Consider the following 18,891-nt stretch of genomic DNA (forward strand, 5'->3'; position numbering starts at 1 on the left):
TCTAGGCGCTGTAGACAAGGAGGGTGCCAGTTACACGGAAGAAATGAATATGGGTCAGTGTTTTAACACAGCAGGTTAAGTCACTGCCTGCATTACTAGCATTTCACAGGGGCACCAGTTGGAGTCCTGGCTGCTCCACTTCTGATCCAGCTCCCTGCTGGTGCACCCAAGAACAGAAGATGGCCCAAGTGCTTAGGGCCCTGTGCTAGTGGGGTGATCAGATGCACTTCCTAACTCTTGGCTTCAGCCTGGCCCAGCCCTGGTCATTGCAGCCATCTGCGGAATGAACCAGCAGAGGGAAGATCTGCCTCCTCCACCACCATTTTTTTTACCCTACTTCTCAAATAAGTAAGTCTTAGCAAGAGGTGAACTGGGTTGATTGGATGAACCAATACAAACCTGTACCCATCCATCACCCTCAGCACCCCTGTCTTGCATACACCTAAATGAGAGCAGAAAAAAACTGTGTCTTAAACCTACAGACTAAAGGAACTCAAGATGCAGCAGTTCTGCTTAGTGATGTGACAAGCAGAAGCCATGCTGGCTCGGAACACAGCAAGTCGCATGCATTATCTACATCCAGGTGGAATTTTGCGTGCTTGTATTTGTTTGAGGGCAGTGTGTGTGTGTGTGTGTGTGTGTGTGTGTGTGTGTGTGTTCCTGCCCAAGACAGAGATGTACCGCCACCACTCTCCCAGTCCTGCTCACTGGGTACAGCCACCAGTGCAGATACAAAGCAGTGGAAGGACCAACCGGGTGGGAGGCGCATCACACACTTTTCTGAGACACTTCCTTTATTTAGTAACTCAATAACGGCAGGCAAGGCAAACCCGGCTTTGGGCTCATCTTCAGACCTTGCCGGCACCCTCCCCCTCAACCACCACCAAGGGAGTGGCCCATGGCCTGAGAAAGCTGTTTCCATGAAAACAAGAAGTCACCCAAAAAGGAGAGGGGAGTGGGCGGCGGCTCAGAGACGGCTGGGTACAGAGTGGAGTGGCCAATATGAGAACACAGAGGGAACCCAGCGAAGTCCCCCCAGCAGGGTGGTGGTAGTGGAAGTTGGGACGTGGAGATGCGCGAGCTGGCGATCCCAAAGCTCCTCCCCCATCCCCCGCCCAGTTCTCTGCCTTTCAAAGAATGACTCTGGAGGGGGCCAGAGCGGCAGAGCTGCAAGACTTCAAGTGCACATTGGCACCCGCGCCTGAGGCTCCCGCTAGCCTCCCAAGCTTCAGGCATCTTCTGGCTGCAGCGGCGACCTTGCAGCAGCTGGGCTACAGCTGCTGAACCAGGCGCTGGCGCTGGGAGGTTTTGCGCAGGAGCCTCCTGTAGTCGAAGGGGCTGGCTGCCGGCGAGCCGTCCTCCTGGTCCGGGTTCTCCGCCGTCCAGCCTCTACAGAGAGACCAGCGGCACAGGAGTCAGTGACATCCCAAGCGCAAAGCGCACCCCTCACCCACTGCGGCAGGTGCCATCAAAACAGGAGAATGAGGGTCCCTGGCTTCTTTCCTAAATCATCTCTTGGCCGGTGGATGTTTGGAAAATGGAATCGGGTGCCTATGTTTGCACTAGAGAGCAGAACAAAGAGACAGGTGGAGCCGAGGAAGGCAAGCTTCATTCGCATGGCTGGAGATACAATCATTAAATTTATGTGGTAGGGTCTTCATTTTTAACACACTGAACCAAGCAGAACCTCAGAGGTCCAGGAGTTGTGTATTTTAACACTGCTCCAATGATTTCTGAATCTGTTGCATTAGCCAAACAGGATCGCCCTGCTCTGCTAGCTTTAGTCAAAACTCAACCTTTTCAAGGAGGCTGCCAGGCTAAGTGTCCTGACCCCAGTGCTGTGAACCCCGCAGTGGGGGACAGGGTGCCCCCTGCTCTGCAGCTTTAGATCCACGTATTCATCCGATCCTTGGGTCCATTCTTGGTGCCAGGCACCAGGGCAGGGGATTGGAGAAGGAGTGTGCTTGCTTTCATGGAGCTGATGGTCTAGGGTTGCAGAGCATCATAGGCCATCTAAAACTATGTGGGGGTGGTGGGGAAGGGCTGACGTGTGTGTGTACGTACAAGTATTTCATAGAGGATGATCAGGTAAGGCCACTCTGACATGGGGACATTTAGGACAGATCTGAAGAACAGCAAATAAGCCAAGCATTCTTGTGGGGAAAGGTTGATCATTCCAGGATAATGGATCAACTGGTGGAAGGGTAAGAGACCACAGCGCATGTATTGTATTCAAGGTGCAGAAGGGAGGAGACCTTGGTGGTTCTGAAGGAGGAAGCACTGGGGAACAACAGGAGAGAAGATGAGAGTGGGAGATGAGCTGGTGAGTTCACAATATGGCCAGGATTTGAATTGTGCTGAGAATGAAGGATACAGAATGGATGGGTGTGTCATAAAAGGATCTGACTGTGCTGATGCAATGGCTCAATTGGTTAATCTTCTGCCTTGAAGCACTGGCACTCCTAATGAACAATGGCTTGTGCCTTGGCTGCTCCACTTCCCATCCGGCTCCTTGCTTGTTGCAGAGAATGGTCCAAAGCATTGGGACCCTGCACCCACGTGAGAGACCTGGAAGAAACTCCTGGCTTTGCATGGGCTCATCTCTGGCTGTTGCAGGCATTTGGAGAGTGAACCCACAGACAGACAATCTTTCTTTTTGTTTCTCCTTCTCTTTAAAATCTATATTTCCAGTACATTTTTTTTTTAAAGAAGCTGGTTACCACAGTGCAAGTCAGGTGGTCATGAGCAGGTACTGGGACAGTCCAAGCAAGATGGAGAGTGGCTTGCACTGGACTTGCAGTGGGATGGTGAAAACTGACTGGATCTTGGAAAGGTAGAACTGAGAGAGTTCATAGACATTGGATATGGGGCATGAAAAAAAAAATCAACAGTGTGCCCAAGGCTGGCTGGCTAGAGTTGACTTCAGTAAGATGAGGAAGGCTGCAGAGGAACAGGTGTGTGTGTGTGTGTGTGTGTGTGTGTGTGTGTGTGTGTGTGTGAATTAGGATTTTAGTTTTGGTTATGCCAACCTTGAGAAACATATTATAAGGCCAAGTTGGTTAAGTATTGCGATATACTAATATGGATGGATCATAAATTTCAGAGCAGATTCCAAGTTCATGGATGGTTTTAAAGGTCTTAATAGAACATGGGAATAAAGCAAAGAATGGAGCCATTCCAATCCTAAGAACCAGTGAAATGAGATTGGCCAGTGAAAGACACAGAGAAGAAGTAACCAGTGAGGCATAGAAGTCCTGCCCTTGGAGGCCAGTGGCACAAGTGCTCAAAGAAAAAAAAAAAGACTAATCAAATCATAGGTTAACACCTATGCCCCTAAGAGGGAGAGGAAATGACTGAAACTAGATCATGGGTGTGGTCCTGGTGATCTGGCAGGGAAGTTCCAGTGGCTTGTGGGGATAGAAACCTGGGTAAAGGGGTTCAAGAGAGAATGGGATAGGCTAGCATTGTCAGATAGCAAGCTAAACCTTTGCCTACACCGTCTCCATCTCGTGAGTGCCAATCCAAGTCCTGGCTGCTCCAGTTCTGATTCAGCTCCCTGCTAATGCACCTTGGAAAGCAGTAGAAAATGATCCAAGTACTTGGGCTGCTATACCAACATGGGAAACTTAGAAGAAGCTTCTGGCTCCTGGCTTTGACTTCACCCAGCTCAGGTGTTCTGGTCATTTGGGGCGTGAACAAGCAGATGGAAAATTATTTTTGTCTGTCTCTCCTCTTCTCTCCATTAACTCTGCTTTTCAAATAAAAATTTTAAAATCTTAACAAAAAGAGAGAGATTGGGAAGCATGAATAAAGAACAGAAAAATGGGTAACCTTGAAAGGGTTGTGGGCCAAGGACATTTGAGAAAAATTTATTTTATTGGAAAGAGTTTGGGGGTAGATCTTGCATTTCTGCTTAATTCCCAGATTCTCGCAAGTCTGGGCCAGACTAAAGCCAGGATTTGGGAACTCCACCTGGGTCACCTGCTGCCTTCCAGGGCAGAGGGTGATAACGACCATCTTTTGTTGATTTTTCCAGGCAATGAGCAGGGAACTGGATTGGAAATGGAGCAACCAGGACATGAGCTCCTTAAACACTTTTTTGTTGTTGTTTGATAATCACTGCTTCTGGAAAATGGTAAGCATCTTAAGAAGTGAAAAAGTGATGAGAATTATATTGTTTAGGACTTGAACATAGATTTTAGGTATGGTATATTGATTACAATTAGAGTAACCATAAATTTATCATTCAAACTAAGCTACTTTTAAAAGAGGAACAGACACAGGATTTTTCTGGAAAAACTGGGATGTTTGGGACGACTTTATCATATGATTTGTGATTTTACTTTTACACAATCTGCCACTCATAAGATACAATGTTTAGTGAAAGTGCCTTGTAATAAAGTTATATTGCATCAACTTTGAAATTGGGAGTATAGTGTTGAAAATGCTATACTTTACATAGAGTTCATTACCTTTCATTAGCTTTAAAATATTGATTCTGGAGTTCCTGGTGTGATCTTCGTTCTCTGAAACTGGGCTTATGTTCCTTTGGTGCAGAGCAGCTGGGCAAAAATCCCTTATAATAGAAATCTTCCAAATCTAATAGTTTCCCCTGGCTGTAAATGAACACAGAAACATGCACATCATCAGTATCACTCACTCAAATGTACTGGATGCTTGCTTTTTTTTTTTCTCTTCAAAGATCTACTGTAATGTAGCAGAAACACACATTCACACACACACTTCAGAAGTGGGAAAGGCTGTGAATGCTTGTGCAGTTATAAAAGATGAACAGGCAAAATGGAGAAGGTGCTACACATTCATGTTTTCCTTTTGGGAAACATGTTTTTCAAGCTACTGATCCCAGTTTTTCCATGAACTTTGGTGATGTTACCAATTCATACCTAGGGAACTCTTTGCTCACTCAGGCTTAACAAGGGACATATCATTTGTTATTAGCACGGCAGCAGCAGCTGCCATGAATATTGGTTAAAATAGTGGTATGAAATTAAAATAGTAAAGTATGCATGGGCCAAAATATAATAGGAAACGGAGAATAACGTAAGTTTAAGTATGCTGTACCTCCTGGGAACTCAGACCTTATCTTCCAAATCATCACAATGAGAAGAGAGAGAGATTTCAGCTGTGTTAAAGGATTGAAAGAAAGAAGGAATGGAGGAAAAAAAGTTCATGGTTGTCTGTATGTTTCCATTGCCCAGTTATGGTCACTCTCGCTCAACAGGCCAAGAAAAGCACATTCTACATCCTGACAGGCCAGTTCATTCAACATGTATTGGCACTTGTACTGCCTGCCTGTATTGTTACTTATCAGTTACAGATAAGTATGGGTAGCCGAAATGCCTCAAGAATTCATGGCTTTCCAAATACATTCCAACAAAACAGAAGATTTTAAATCAGATTAGGAACATGTTGGTTTATACATTTGTTTGAATAAGATGGCTTGTTGACATATGAAACAAGGATTACCTGTCTTTCCTTGGCCTTCGTTTCTCTTCTTGGATTGACTTCTAAAGGGAAGAGAATTCAAAAGATCCACATGACATTATAATATCTGTATTGTATACTGCATTATAATCTGTATTATATACTGTAATCACAGTAGATACACACATGAATTTCTAGAAGTTACAAGCAAGTAAGTGGTATAATACTTTAAAAATCACAGAAGCTATCACTTGTTCAAATTTTATAATTTTAGGTTTTTCCAAATTTATGTATTTGAAAGGGAGAGTGTTGGAGAAAAAGAAAGGGAAAGACAGAGAGAAAAGGAAAGAGAAAGAGAGACAGAGGGAGAGAGAGAGATAGAGAGAGACAGAAAGAGGAGAATGAAAGAAGGGGGAGGAGAGAGAGTAAGAGAGAGATTGAATTCTTCCATCTGTGTGTTTACCTTCTAGCTGCTGGTTTACAACAGCCAGGGCTGGGTCAGGCTGAAGCCAGGAGCCAGGCACTTCACTGGGGTTTCCTACATGGGTGGCAGGAACCCACCACTTACTGTGTTCCCAAAAGAAGTACAGAGGGAACTCAGTCCCATGCACTCTGATATGGGATGCAGGTGTCCCAAGCAGTAGCTTAACATGATGGGCTACAACTCCCTCCCCAAAATTCAGGTACCTTATCAGGGAGCTGGATGGGAAACAGAGCAGCGGGGACTAGACCTGATGCCCCTAAGAGATGCCTCCATTGCAGTTTATCCCACTGTGTCACAACACTATCCCCACATTATGCATTAAAAAAAAGTTGCATCATTTTTTTTTTTTTTTGCTGTTTGTTTAACAGTTACTAGGAGTTGGAGTGGGCATCACATACCATCCCAATAGGGAAAACACATGTGTGGAGAGCAGGTGAGCAGGAATGATGCAGTGAGTCTCCATGCCATAAATGGCCAGTAGGCTGGGGATCCTGATACAGTTAAAGACTGACAGGTAAGTTGTACCTGTTGGGGTCTTGGAATCTGAATCTGGGAGCTATGGATAAGAGCTCCAAGCCTGGCAGAACATAGACTTGTCTTAATGATTGCCTACTTCTACACTTTCTTTCTTCTTGTCTGAATATCCTTTCCTATAAGTCCCTGTGGTTCCTGCTACCATGGACTTCTTTGGATGAGTTGATAGTTGCATATTGGAGCAGAGGAGTGGGCCAGAAAGGAAGGTGCCTGGGAGGATACAGTGGAGACACAGAGAGAGGCTTGGAGTCAGTGACACGGAAGCTGGGCTGCTCTGTGAGAGACCAAATGCAGCCACACTTGTCTCTGTGGCCCTTGGTGAGTGCTGTAACTTTCACTGGAGAGTTAGTAGTGATTCAAGGGGCCAGCACTGTAGTGTAGTGGCATCCCATGTGGGTGTTGGTTTGAGTCCCAGCTGCTCCACTTCTAATCAATCTCCCTGTTGGTACACTTGAGAAAGCAGTGGAGGATGGCAGTGTTTGGATCCCTTACACCCACACTGGAGACCCCGAAGAAGCTTCTGATTCCTGGTTCCCAGCTCCCAACTGGCATAGTTCCAGTCATTGTGGTTATTTTGGGAGTGAACCATCAGATGGGAGATTTATATCTCCTTCCCACCATTCTCTTTATAAATCTACCTTTCAAAAAATAACTTCAAATATATATATATATATATATGGAATGAGTCACTTACGTGGAGTAGGTAGTAGTAGGTGGAGTCTTCTGGGTTATTCAATGTTTTGGGTTTCCGGGGTCGTCTTGGAGGTCTCAGCAACCTTGGCTCACCTCCTTTAGAGATACCTGTAAGAAAGATGATCATAAACAGGTGTTTCATCACATGAGGTTTCCCTTTTGGGGAAGACATGAAAGTATTAATATGCAGCTGGGACTGAAGCTGGGAGAAGGAGGAAATTATTTTATTCCCCAACCAACCTTTGACATGTTTCTCACCTGCTTCCCTCCACTCGCCTGGTGGTCTAAGACCTTGAGAGCTAAGGGAACGCAAGGAATGCATCCCTGGGCACTGAGAGGCAAGACATGGTGGGTCAGAGGAGGGATGAAGACAGAAGAGGATGCTGCCGAGAACACGTTTAAAGAAAGGTCATGAAGCTCATAGACTGTTATCAGACCCACACAGGGACCCCCTCTATGCAAACACTACAGGCTCCAAGTTCAAGACCACCTCCCATGTTGCAGCCCAAATGAAGACATTGCCTTCTTGTAGAGTTAACTCTTTTCTAAAAATGTAACCTATGCCGTCACTAACATTCAGAACTTTAAATCACAAGAATTTTTCAGACCTGGCTTGAAAGTGCTGATCAGGAATAAATATGTTTTGTACCTTTCCCTACTCTTTCTATAAATACATCTGAACACGCTCAGTATTTCTTTTTATTTTCTTGGTTCTTGACCACCCATCTGCCTACTGTATTAATGCAGGAATGTGTGGTCTGCAGATACACCAGGGACAGGGTGGGAGCTGGGTGCTTGTAGAACAAACTGGACATGTTTCTTAGGTGGACCTTACCTTAGGGCAATAATAGATCCTCCCTGATTGTAATAAAGGGGGCATGGATGAACCCTAAACCCCACATGTGCACATACAAAGAAAAGCACAAGTGTTGCAAGCTGCATTAAATATGGAATACTTACTGATCAGCATAGGAGTTCTGACTTGCTCTGCTTATAACCTGGCTTGGTTCACTCCTCCTTAGGCAACTTGGTGGTCACCCCAGCTCTGGGAGGTCACCATACTGATGTCGAACTTTGTATGGACACCTGCTCGGCATAGCTCACTATAGCCCAGAACTCCTGAACTCAAGTGATCCTCCTACTTCAGCCTCCTGAATAACTGGGACTACACACATGTGCCACCACACCTGGCCTGAATGCTTACCATATGGAAGCAATCCTGAGTGGCAGTGTCAGTCAATTTGAACTAGAATAGGAGACTGTCAGACATTTAACTTTCCAGTTCCAGGCCAAGTCCAACAGTGATCATGTTTATTTCATGTGAAGGAAAGGAAGAGAGAATGGGCAAGCTCTCATTTGCTGGCTTACTGCCCAGCTGCCCACAATGCCGGGGGCGTTGGGTCAGATCCAAGTGGGAGTCTGACACTCAATTGGGATCTCCTCTGTGGGTGGCAGGGACTCAAGTACAGAAGCCATCCCCTGTGGCTCCTAGGGTGTGAATGAGCAGGAAGCAGGAACTGGGAGAGGAGCCAGGACTCAAACCCAGGCCTTCCCAAGGTGCACTGAACAGTGGCCCTTAGGTGAGTCTGTTCATCATAATAGCACTACTGATCTAATATGATGCATGATGCAGCTCACACATTTCAAAATTCCCTGGGCGACCAAGGAGATCATCCAGGAGGGAGTACTTCCAAGAAATGTGATACATGGAACTACACTTTTTGGAGAAAAATCACAACAATCACCATTTCTATCAATCTTAGGATGAAACAAGAGAAAATGAGGTGCTTGCTAAGGAGATCCTGTTAGTAAAGACTGGAAAGCATTTTCACAGCCAGTCCTTGGAGGGCCCTTTCCTCTTGTCACTTTATTACCTTGTCTGCAGAAATAAAGCAGGTGGTGGAAGTCCCGGAGTCTGAGCCGTTTCTGCATCCTGTGCAAAATGCTCACAAGCATGAAGGCAGCTCCTGGATTCTTGCCACTGCTATACACAACGATTTTTATTTGCTCCTTCTTGCTTATCATGTCTCTTTCTTTATGCTATTAAATGATTTCTCTGTGCTATTATACAATGTATATTGGCTCTTGTGAAGTTTTACCATTTAAAAATGTATTGGTCTTGTACAGTTATAGGACACATTTGGATCTGAATGGCAAGAAATATACACAAATGCTATATTAAGCTGCACTATAGCCTATCTTTATCATCTCTGGAAAAATTTGGGAGTGGCCAGAGTTGGCATTTTAAACTGACTTTAACACGATTTGAGGTCTGAATTCAAACAGTGGAACACTGCAACTGGGACATGAATTAACTAAATTGAAGATGGAAACAATAATAAATAAATAAATAATGAATAAATAATGTTGAGAGTGAAAAACAAAGATTTTTAGGGAGTGAAGGAATACTTGATTTTGTTCCTATTTTCTCAGCAAATGCTCCCTATTCAATCTGATTTCTTCTATATTCTATTGAAAATGCCTTCCAGAAGGTCAACGGGGCATTGCCTTGGCTGACTTAAAAGCCCTGTATCTGTCCTCATTATCTCTGCCCTCTGCCTCCTCGGACATGATCGACCGCCTCTTCCTGGATGACTGAGCACACGGCTTCTGCATTTCTCCCGGTGTTCCCTGCACGCAAGGATGTGTGGACACTTGGCAGGTGTGAAGTCAACATCTGCGGCTGGAGTATGTGATCTCTCCCTGGTCTCCTGGGTTGAGTGGTCCAGCTCCCAGCTCCTGGCTGTGTCCACAGGTGTTGCCACGTTGATGACTCAGAACGCCCTCCCTTTCACTTGCCCTTCCCATTCCTCAGGAGCTCTTTCCCTGATTGCCTCATGGGCATGCTTCATCTCAGACTCCCAGACTTAAAGCAGCCAGTGGTTGGCGCTCTTCCCCCTTCACTATAACTTAAGTGACACCATTTTCGTATGCCTCCTACATCCAAAATGTTGTTGTCACTTTTCCTCATCTTCTCTACTTCCTAAAGACAAATAATCTTCAACTTGTGTTTATTTGAAAAGAAAGGGGGAGGGGAGAGAAAGTGAAAGAGAGAGAGAGATTTTCCAAATTTGTTTTACCCCCTTGAAATCCCTTGAAAAGGCTATAACAGCCAGCTGGAGATGGCCCATCTGAAGCCAGGAGCCAGGAGCTTCTTACAGGTCTCCTGTGTGAGTTCAGGGGTCCAAGGACTTGAGTCATCTTCTGTTGCTTTCCCAGGCATGTTAGCAAGTAGCTGGATTAGAATTGGACTTGAATCAACACCCATTTGAGAACAACGTTTAACAACTAATCCACAATGCAGGCTTCAACTTCTGCCTAAGGTGGTCCCTTTTTGGTCCCTGCTTTGAAGCAGAAGTTTCTGAATGGTGGGGATCCCAACTTGGGTTTTGGTGTCTTGCTGTTTTGTTACTGGTACCTGGAGATACTAAGAGGCTTGAATTCATTTTGGTTTAAATACACAGTGGTAAGTGTATAAAAATGTAAAAAACAACAACAAAAAAACCACATTAAACTCTTGGAAGAAATCAAGGGTAACTAATGGACAAGCTAAGGGTACACGTGTATTAATAAAATCTCTAAAGTCAGTGTTGGCATTGTGGCATTATAGGTAAAGCTGCCGCCTGCTGTGTCAGCATCCCACATGGCTGCTAGCTCATGTTCTGGTTGCTCCATTCTGATCCGGCTCCCTGCTTTTGGCCTGGGAAAACAGTGGAGAGTTGCCTAACTGTTTAGGTCCCTGCTACTCATGTGAGTGATCCGAATGTAGCTCCTGGCTTTAGCCTGGCACCACCCTGGCCATTGCAGGCAGCAGGGGAGTGAATCAGCTGATGGGAGATATCTCTCCCTCCTTCTCTCTCTCTTTGAGTTTTCTTTTCTCTTTCTGTGTAACTCTTTTAAATAATATAAGCAAATCTTCAAAAACATCTCTAAAGTAATAAAAATAGCCATATTTGCCTACCATATATTTACTTGTTCGGCAAAGGAGAGAAAAGATACAAGACAGAATTTTAAAAATTTGTAGCACAGATGACAAATTAAGAGTTGGTAAAAAAATTGATTGATTGTAAATAATTGATTGCAAAAGTGTTGACCACCTGAAATATAGAGAAAAAAATTTAAATATTCAAGTGAGCAAATCCAAAAAGCAATTATGTACTAGGAGGCATCTATATTTACTAGCAGACAAGGAAATACAAATTTAAAGATGAGATATTGTCTTACTCCACACATACTAGTAAGATCATGACGAAGGCTCACACTGCTAACCAAGCTGTCTCAACAGGTGTATTCTCACTAATGCTGAAGGAGGTGTCAATGGTTACAGTCCTTTCAGAAATCTGTCAAACCCAAGACAACCTTCAACTCAATAACCCCACTCAAGAAATTAAAATCCCAGGATACAAAACCATTTTCAAAAATGTTTACTGCAACATTTTTTTCCCCACAGAGGAAAAATTTGAAAGAAAGGAAGTCACTAGCTAACGGGGAGAAGTTATATAATTATTATGATGCATAAATGGGAATATCAATAGCCATGACAAAGAACGATTTATTCCAATACTAGGTGTATACGCAAAGGAAACGAGAGCATTATGTCAAAGAGATAATTGTCCACTTACGTTTGTTGCAGTGTTGTTCACAACAGTCAAGGTATGAAATGAACGGAGATGTCTTTTGGTGGATGGATGGGAGGAAAATAATGTGGGATAGATACAAAGGTGATGAAATATTTTGCCACAAGAAGCATAAAATATTGTCATTCGTGACAATATGATTGGGACTGGGAGACAGCGTGTGGAGTGACCTAATCCAGGCACAGAAAGACAAATAGCATATGTTTGTACTCATTTGTGCACAAGTACTTCTGTGAGAAGAAAATTCAAAGTAGGTTTCTGCAGATAAGGAAGGTTGGGGGAAGGGAGAAAAGCCAGAAGATGAAATATAGGGACCAAAGCACAGCTTGGGAGGTTGGAATAGTTCCAATATTTTCCAGCCAAAAAGTATGACTGTAACAATTAACTATATGTTTCAAAATAACTGGAGATTTGGAAGCTTCCCCACACATAGAAATGATAATATTTGAAAAGGTGGAAATGCTAAAGGCTCTGATTTTTAGGATGATGCATTAGTCATAGGGAAAATGCACTGAATTATAATACCATACTCCTAAAACAAGTAGAAATATTACACATGTCAATAAAAACAGAGAAGGAATTATAACTATACTGGTTGACATCTAGGGTTTGCTGACAAGGCACGGTGTCAAAATAGCAAGTTGCTCACATGTATATATTATGACCCTGTTTATATAAAACAATAATTAAAAATCTGTGTTATAGATATGAGAGTACTTGTATGCTACGTACTCCAGATATGAAAAAAGTACATGGTTTATAACGATTCTTTGGAAGGAAACAGGCAAAAAAAAAAAAGAGAGAGAGTAATAAAACAAATTTAAAAAGCCTACGTAATTAAGAATCTTAGAAGGTATGATATGATCATATGCACATGTGTATGTAGATATTAGAGCTAAAAGAATTAAGTACATTGAACTTTTGGAATTTCTGACTAATTCATGTGACTTGCTTAATCTTAGTTTATGCGTTTGTGTTCCTCAATCAAGTTAGTCAAAAACAGTGCTGGTATCCTTTTTTCTAGACTGATTTTTAAAATTATTATTTGAGAGAGAGAAAGAGAAAGGAGAAGAGAGAGAAATAGAACACTTCTATATGCTGATTCATTCCCAAAATGTCAGCATGAAAGCTGGGGCCAAGGCTGGATTGGGATGAAGCCTGGAGCCAGGGATTCAGTCCAGGTCTTCCACAGGAGCACCAAGAACCCCTTCAGTCATCACTGCTGCCCGCTAGGGTCTGCATTAGGTTGGAAGCCAGAACTGGGTGTTGAACCCAGGTCCTTTATATGTAAAGTGGGCGTTTCAATGCCAGGCTGGTGCTGGTAGCGATTTTCACTGCAGATTCTGCCCTGCAAAGCCGGCAGCCACTACGTGAAAATGTGGACGAATGTATTTAAAGAGTGACCCCTTTAAATTGCTCAGCTGGTTTCTCCCAACTATTGAGACTTTTTTTTTTTAAATTGCATTGCATTATGTGACACAGTGTTATGGGCACTGGGATTCCCCCCACCCCTCCCCGAACCCTCTGCCCATGTGGACCTCTCCACCTTGCTGCATTACCGCAGTTCAAATCCAGTTGAGGTTCTTTTATTGGAAGTATTTACCAAGCATAAAGTTCAGTGCCTTATTATCCTAGTGGGTTCAACGATTTCTTGGTGAGACCATCTCTGGTCCGAAGGTAAAGCCAGCATTTTTTAAGAGCGAACTTCTCAGTTTGTAACTATGCTAGAGGCTAAGGTTTATTTTGTCCTCTGATGACTGTCTGGGTTTTTGTTCCTTTGGGGGACGCTGTCTGCCACGTAATATAACCCCTTAATTACAAAAGTGACATAAACATTTATAATCTCATATTGTAGTCAGCATACAAATGTTGGCACTCACAAGATTAAGTCTGTGGCTATTTTATGTGATGTGAAAGATAAATATTTGCTTGTAAAGGTTATTGCTGCTCTGAATAGCCAGAAGGGAATATAGGTATTTATATTGTCATAATGACAGTAATTTCACAAATTTCATGATCAGGAAGTTATCTTTTTTTAATAATAAATTGACAAACACCTCAATATTTTGCATTGAGAAGAAAGAAGACAGGCATAAAACTGTCAATATTTGTTTTTGGTATTATTTGCATTTTTTTGTTTTGCATTTTTTTTTTTTACGTCTTTCATCTGCAGGCTCACTCCCCTAATGGCCGCAACAGCTGGAGCTAAGCCAGTTTGAAGCTAGGAGCCAGGAGCTTCTTCTGGGTCTCCCACATGGATGCAAACCCTTGGGCCATCCTCCACTGCTTTCCGAGACCATAAACAGAGAGCTAGATAGGAAGTGGAGCAGCCTGGACATGAACTGGTGTCTATATGGAATTCTGGCACTTGCAAGGGGAGGGTTAACCAATTGAGCCACTGTGTGGGGGTCCCTATTTGCAATTTCATGATCATTACACACTGTCCCTTAAGCATGCATGTAAAGTATCATGTATTTAAATAAAATATGAACAGGGTAGTCATGGCACTTAACGTTACTGCAAATTCACCAAGCAAACAATTGTTTAGTTTTTGGAGTTCCCTGTATTCTCTTAACTGTAACTTGCATGCGATACGGTGACCTTTGGGAAACCTTAGAAGGCATTGCTCGTATGAAGGGCAAGTCTTTGTCTTGCTGTGGCTGCAGACCAGCTTCTACCAGTCACTCACTCTGCCCCTCCACCGGCTCCTGGTTCTGACCCTAGCACCTGACTTTGAGAGACCTGGGCACAGGTGTTGAGCTGGCATCAGGTGGGTCAGCTCTGACAAGTTGCCCTCTACCTTATATCACCCACCTCCCTTCTTAGGCAGCTGCAGCTACATGTACTCCTAGTGATCACCCAGGATTTAACTTCTGGCTTGTATGGGGGTGGTATTGACAGTCTCCTGAACTGGCGCAAAGTGGAGAGACAAGGGCAGGTGTTGGTTCTACTCTGAGTGTCCCTGACATTTTGGGGATGCCTCAAGGACCTGCAGGTCTGATTCAACTTCTCTGACCTTCTTGACACTAGCTCCCATTCCCATCCTCACCTGCAACCTGTTCCCTTGCTTTTCTTTCCCCACTAACTGGAGACCAATACCCCTGGTGCCAGCGACTCCTGAACCTACCTAGGAGCTTGCAACTCCTTACTACTCTCTGACTTGGGGAGTTTGCACTGAGACCTGAGCTTTTAACTTTATCAATGACGTATGAAGCTGTCTCCAATCTGCCATGCCCATCTCTCTGGTATGTCACTCGGAGGCAGAAGGATAAAGCAGACCTGCTGAGGGCTTAGACTAACAGATGCAACCTTCACATCTACCACTTGTATCCTGGATGTGAGCACTATCTTATCTGCCCTCACTTCCATTCACTTCATTGAACTGACATCATAGATTGGACTCCTCAAAGCCTGGTTCATGTATTCAAGTCCATGGGGGTCAGGTTACAGCCTTACCCCCAGCCATTCTGCAATTTTGTACTCAGTCATCATCAGAGAGCACCGTCATTGGCGCACATAAGCGCATGCACCTGCTGATGCTGGCAGGTTCTTGAGAGCACCTTCTTGGCTGGGGACAGTGCATGTCATGCTGAACACTGAGCTTCTTATGTCACCATCCATGAGACAGTGGGTACAATCCACAAACATACTTTCCTAGAGAATAAGGGAGACTCCAAGCAGGGCAGTTATAAGGCCCTTAGCCACATCCTGAGTATTCTTCAAAATAATGTTCATCTCAATTTATCTCAAAATGCACATTAAATTTCCCAGAAGTGCCAACTTAACAAAATTATTTACGGACTGTTCCCAGTCGGTCAATGGCACTCTATGTGTTTCCATATGTGGCCATGGAAGAGCTACCCCAGGCTCTGATTACATTATTCCAACTCCTGATTTGACACAGAAGTGAAATAGACGAGAGATGCAATGGGTTCTCACTGCTGCAGAGAGCTCCTTGTTTGTGGCCCAGAACTTTCTGTGCTTATTCTCCATGGTATGGAGAATGCCATGGTAAAGTTGCCTGATTCACGGTCATCCAATTAGTTCTCTGCAGTGTCTTACAGTTGAAAAACAGATTTTAAGAACTATTAATATTCCATACATAAACATATGATTACTTAGTAATCATTCTTTTATTGCCCAATTTTACTTCTTGCCATGTACATAGTTTTTCTTTTTCAGCTCTGGTTATTTCCCTAGGTTATATTCTCATTAGAGTTTACTAGGTCAGTGACATATGGATTATGGCTGTATTTTGTTTTTTGGGTTTTTTTTGCATATTGCTAAATCATATCCACATGTTGACTCCTTTGGGAATAATTACCATATTCTCATCCCTGTTAAAATTATTTTTTTCCATATTTGTCACTTTGATAAGTAAAGAACAGTAAATTGTTTTCATTGGTGCTGTTAAAAACTATTCTGAGCTGTCGTGCTTATGTTAATTTGCACCTGCATTTATTCTTCTATAAATAAATGGATGTTTTGTGCCCATTTTCCCTTTAGTAGTGTTAGTGTTTTTCCCAATGACTTAAGAGAGCTCCTTCTCCGTGACACACATTCTTTTTATGTTTGTTCTACAAAATTATTTTTGCTTTTGCTCTTTAGCACTTCATGATTCAGTGACACTTTAGAAAGTTATAATACTGATAATCCATAGCTATCAGTGTTTTTTGTTGTAAAATTTGCTTTGACAGAATCCTTTCTCTGCTCTCCCAACCCACTATGGGATAACATAGGGTATTAAAAGCATATCAGGCTTTTCAGTTCTTCGATGTAGATCATAAGCAGTCTGTCTTTCATTGATTGTTGGTTCATTGGTTACATCACAATATCTTATTGCATGTTATACAGGCTGTTTGAAGTTGTAATAATATTACAATTTACAGGTACTATTTTTTGGGTTAACATCATTTCATCTTAAATTAAGGCAAACATGTGGTGTCTAACCTTTTGGGATTGGCTCATTTCCCTTAGCATAATGATTTCCAATTGAGTCCATTTGATCACGAAGAAATGCATCTCAGTTTTTTTTGATAGCTGAGTAGTATTCCATGGAGTAGTATCCAATCTTCTGTTGACGGGCATTTCGGTTGTTTCCAAGTTTTGCAATTATTGATTGTACTGCTATGAACATGGGGGTGCATATTGGTTTCTGGTGTAACAGGTATTTTGGGTATATTCCTGCAAGTGCTATTGCTGGATCATATGGTATGCAGATTTTCAGTTGTCTGAGTGTTCTCCATACTGATTTCCATAGAGGCTGTACCAACCTGCAGCCCCACCAACAGTAGAGTAGGGTTTCCTTTTCCCTGCATCCTTGCCAGCAAGTGTTGTTAGTGGTTTTTTGTATGTGAGCCATTCTTACTGGTGTTAGGTGGTACCTCACTGATGTCTTAATTTGAATTTCCCTTATGGCCAGAGAGCTTGAGCACTTTTTCATATGCTTGTTTGCCATTTGGGTTTGTTCCTTTGTAAAGTGTCTGCCCATTTCCTGTGCCCATTTCTTGAGTGGTTTGTTTGTTTTGGTGTTTTGGTTGTTCTGGAGATCTTTGTATATTCTGGAGATTAGCCCTCTGTTGCCTGTATAGTGCACAAAGATCTTCTCCCATTCTGTGGGTTGCTTTTTTACTCTGTTGATTGTTTCCTTTGCTGTACAGAAGCTTCTTAGTTTGACATAGTCCCATTTGTTTATTTTGGTCTTGATTGCTATTGCTTTTGGTCTTTTCTCTTTCTTTCTTTCTTTCTTTCTTTCTTTCTTTCTTTCTTTCTTTCTTTCTTTCTTTCTTTCTTTCTTTCTTTCTTTCTTCCTTCCTTCCTTCCTTCCTTCCTTCCTTCCTTCCTTCCTTCCTTCCTTCCTTCCTTCCTTCCTTCCTTTCTTTCTTTTAGGAATTCAGTGCCTACATCTAAATCTTGCAGGGTGTTTCCAACATTTTCTTCCAAGAGTTTGAAGGTTTCTGGATGTAGGTTTAGGTCTTTTATCCATTTAGATTTGATCTTAGTGTATGGTGAAAGATGTGGGTCTAACTTCTTGTTTCTACAAGCTATCAAACAATTGTCCCAACAGCACTTATTGAAGAGACCTTCCAATTTCCCTTGATTGTCGTTTGTTTTTTGTCAAAGATTATTTGACTGTATCTGTGTGGGTTCCCTTCTGTTGCTTCTATTCTACTCCATTGATCCTCCTCTCTGTTTTGTGCCAGTACCAGGCTGTTTTAATAATCATCACCCTATAGTATGTCCAGAGGTCTGGAATTGTGATCCCTCTGCTAACTTCCTATTCTTCAGGATGGTTCTAGCATGGTCCATGCCCGCAATGAAGGAATCATGACTGGTTTTGAAATATACTACTATACAATCTATATTCAAAAATTCAATTTGAGGGTAGGGCTTTTTGGAGGGATTAGAGGAATCCCAGAGCCAATGAAACTGTGTCATAAAACAAAAAACAAAAAAACAAAACAAAAAAAAAAACTTGAAGGACACCACCAAAGCATTGCTAAGTGGTAAGTTCATTGCAATTGGTGCTTATATCAAGGCCCAAGGAAGACACCAAATAAAGGAATTAAACAAACACCTCCAGAAATTGGAAAAGCAGCAGCACAATGGTCCCACAAGCAATAGGAAACAAGAAATCATCAAAACAAGGGAAGAGATAAACCAAATAGAAATTAAAAAAAAACTATACACAAAATCAACTAATCAAAAAGTTGTTTTTTTGAGAAGATAAACAAAATAGACACCCCACTGGCTTGGCTGACAAAGAAAAAACAAGAGAAAACGAGAATTAATAGCATCAAGGATGAAAAAAGCAACATAGTGACAGACACTGCAACCATTAAGAAAATAATAAGAAATTACTACAAACAACTGTGCTCCAACAAATAAGAAGACCACCAAGAAATGGAAAGGTTCTTGGACTCCCACCATCTACCCAAACTTAGCCCAAAGGCAATAGAACACCTGAACAAACCTGTAACCGAGGCAGAGATTGATTCAGTGATAAAAGATCCAAATATATAAAGGATAACTCAGTTTATGGTACTGCTTATAATGCTGGCCTTTTGTGTGTATGCATTTTGTCAAAAAATCTGATGG

General features: G+C 42.6%; 1 protein-coding gene across 1 annotated transcript in view; it reads right to left on the reverse strand.

The window, feature by feature from the left end:
• Window positions 1-1,271: 1,271 nt before the first annotated feature.
• The window catches only part of MYO3A (myosin IIIA), a 158,265-nt gene continuing 140,645 nt past the window's right edge, over window positions 1,272-18,891 (reverse strand). Inside the window, exons 30-33 of the mRNA XM_040988058.1 lie at window positions 7,158-7,264; window positions 5,488-5,528; window positions 4,473-4,616; window positions 1,272-1,389 (exon numbers count right to left, since the gene is read on the reverse strand). Coding sequence (XP_040843992.1) covers window positions 1,272-1,389; window positions 4,473-4,616; window positions 5,488-5,528; window positions 7,158-7,264 — 410 coding nt within the window. The remainder of the gene's footprint in view (window positions 1,390-4,472; window positions 4,617-5,487; window positions 5,529-7,157; window positions 7,265-18,891) is intronic.

Source organism: Ochotona curzoniae, unplaced genomic scaffold (genome assembly GCF_017591425.1).
Source record: "Ochotona curzoniae isolate NIBS_2020 unplaced genomic scaffold, NIBS_Ocur_1.0 contig_4797, whole genome shotgun sequence".
Taxonomy (NCBI): domain Eukaryota; kingdom Metazoa; phylum Chordata; class Mammalia; order Lagomorpha; family Ochotonidae; genus Ochotona; species Ochotona curzoniae.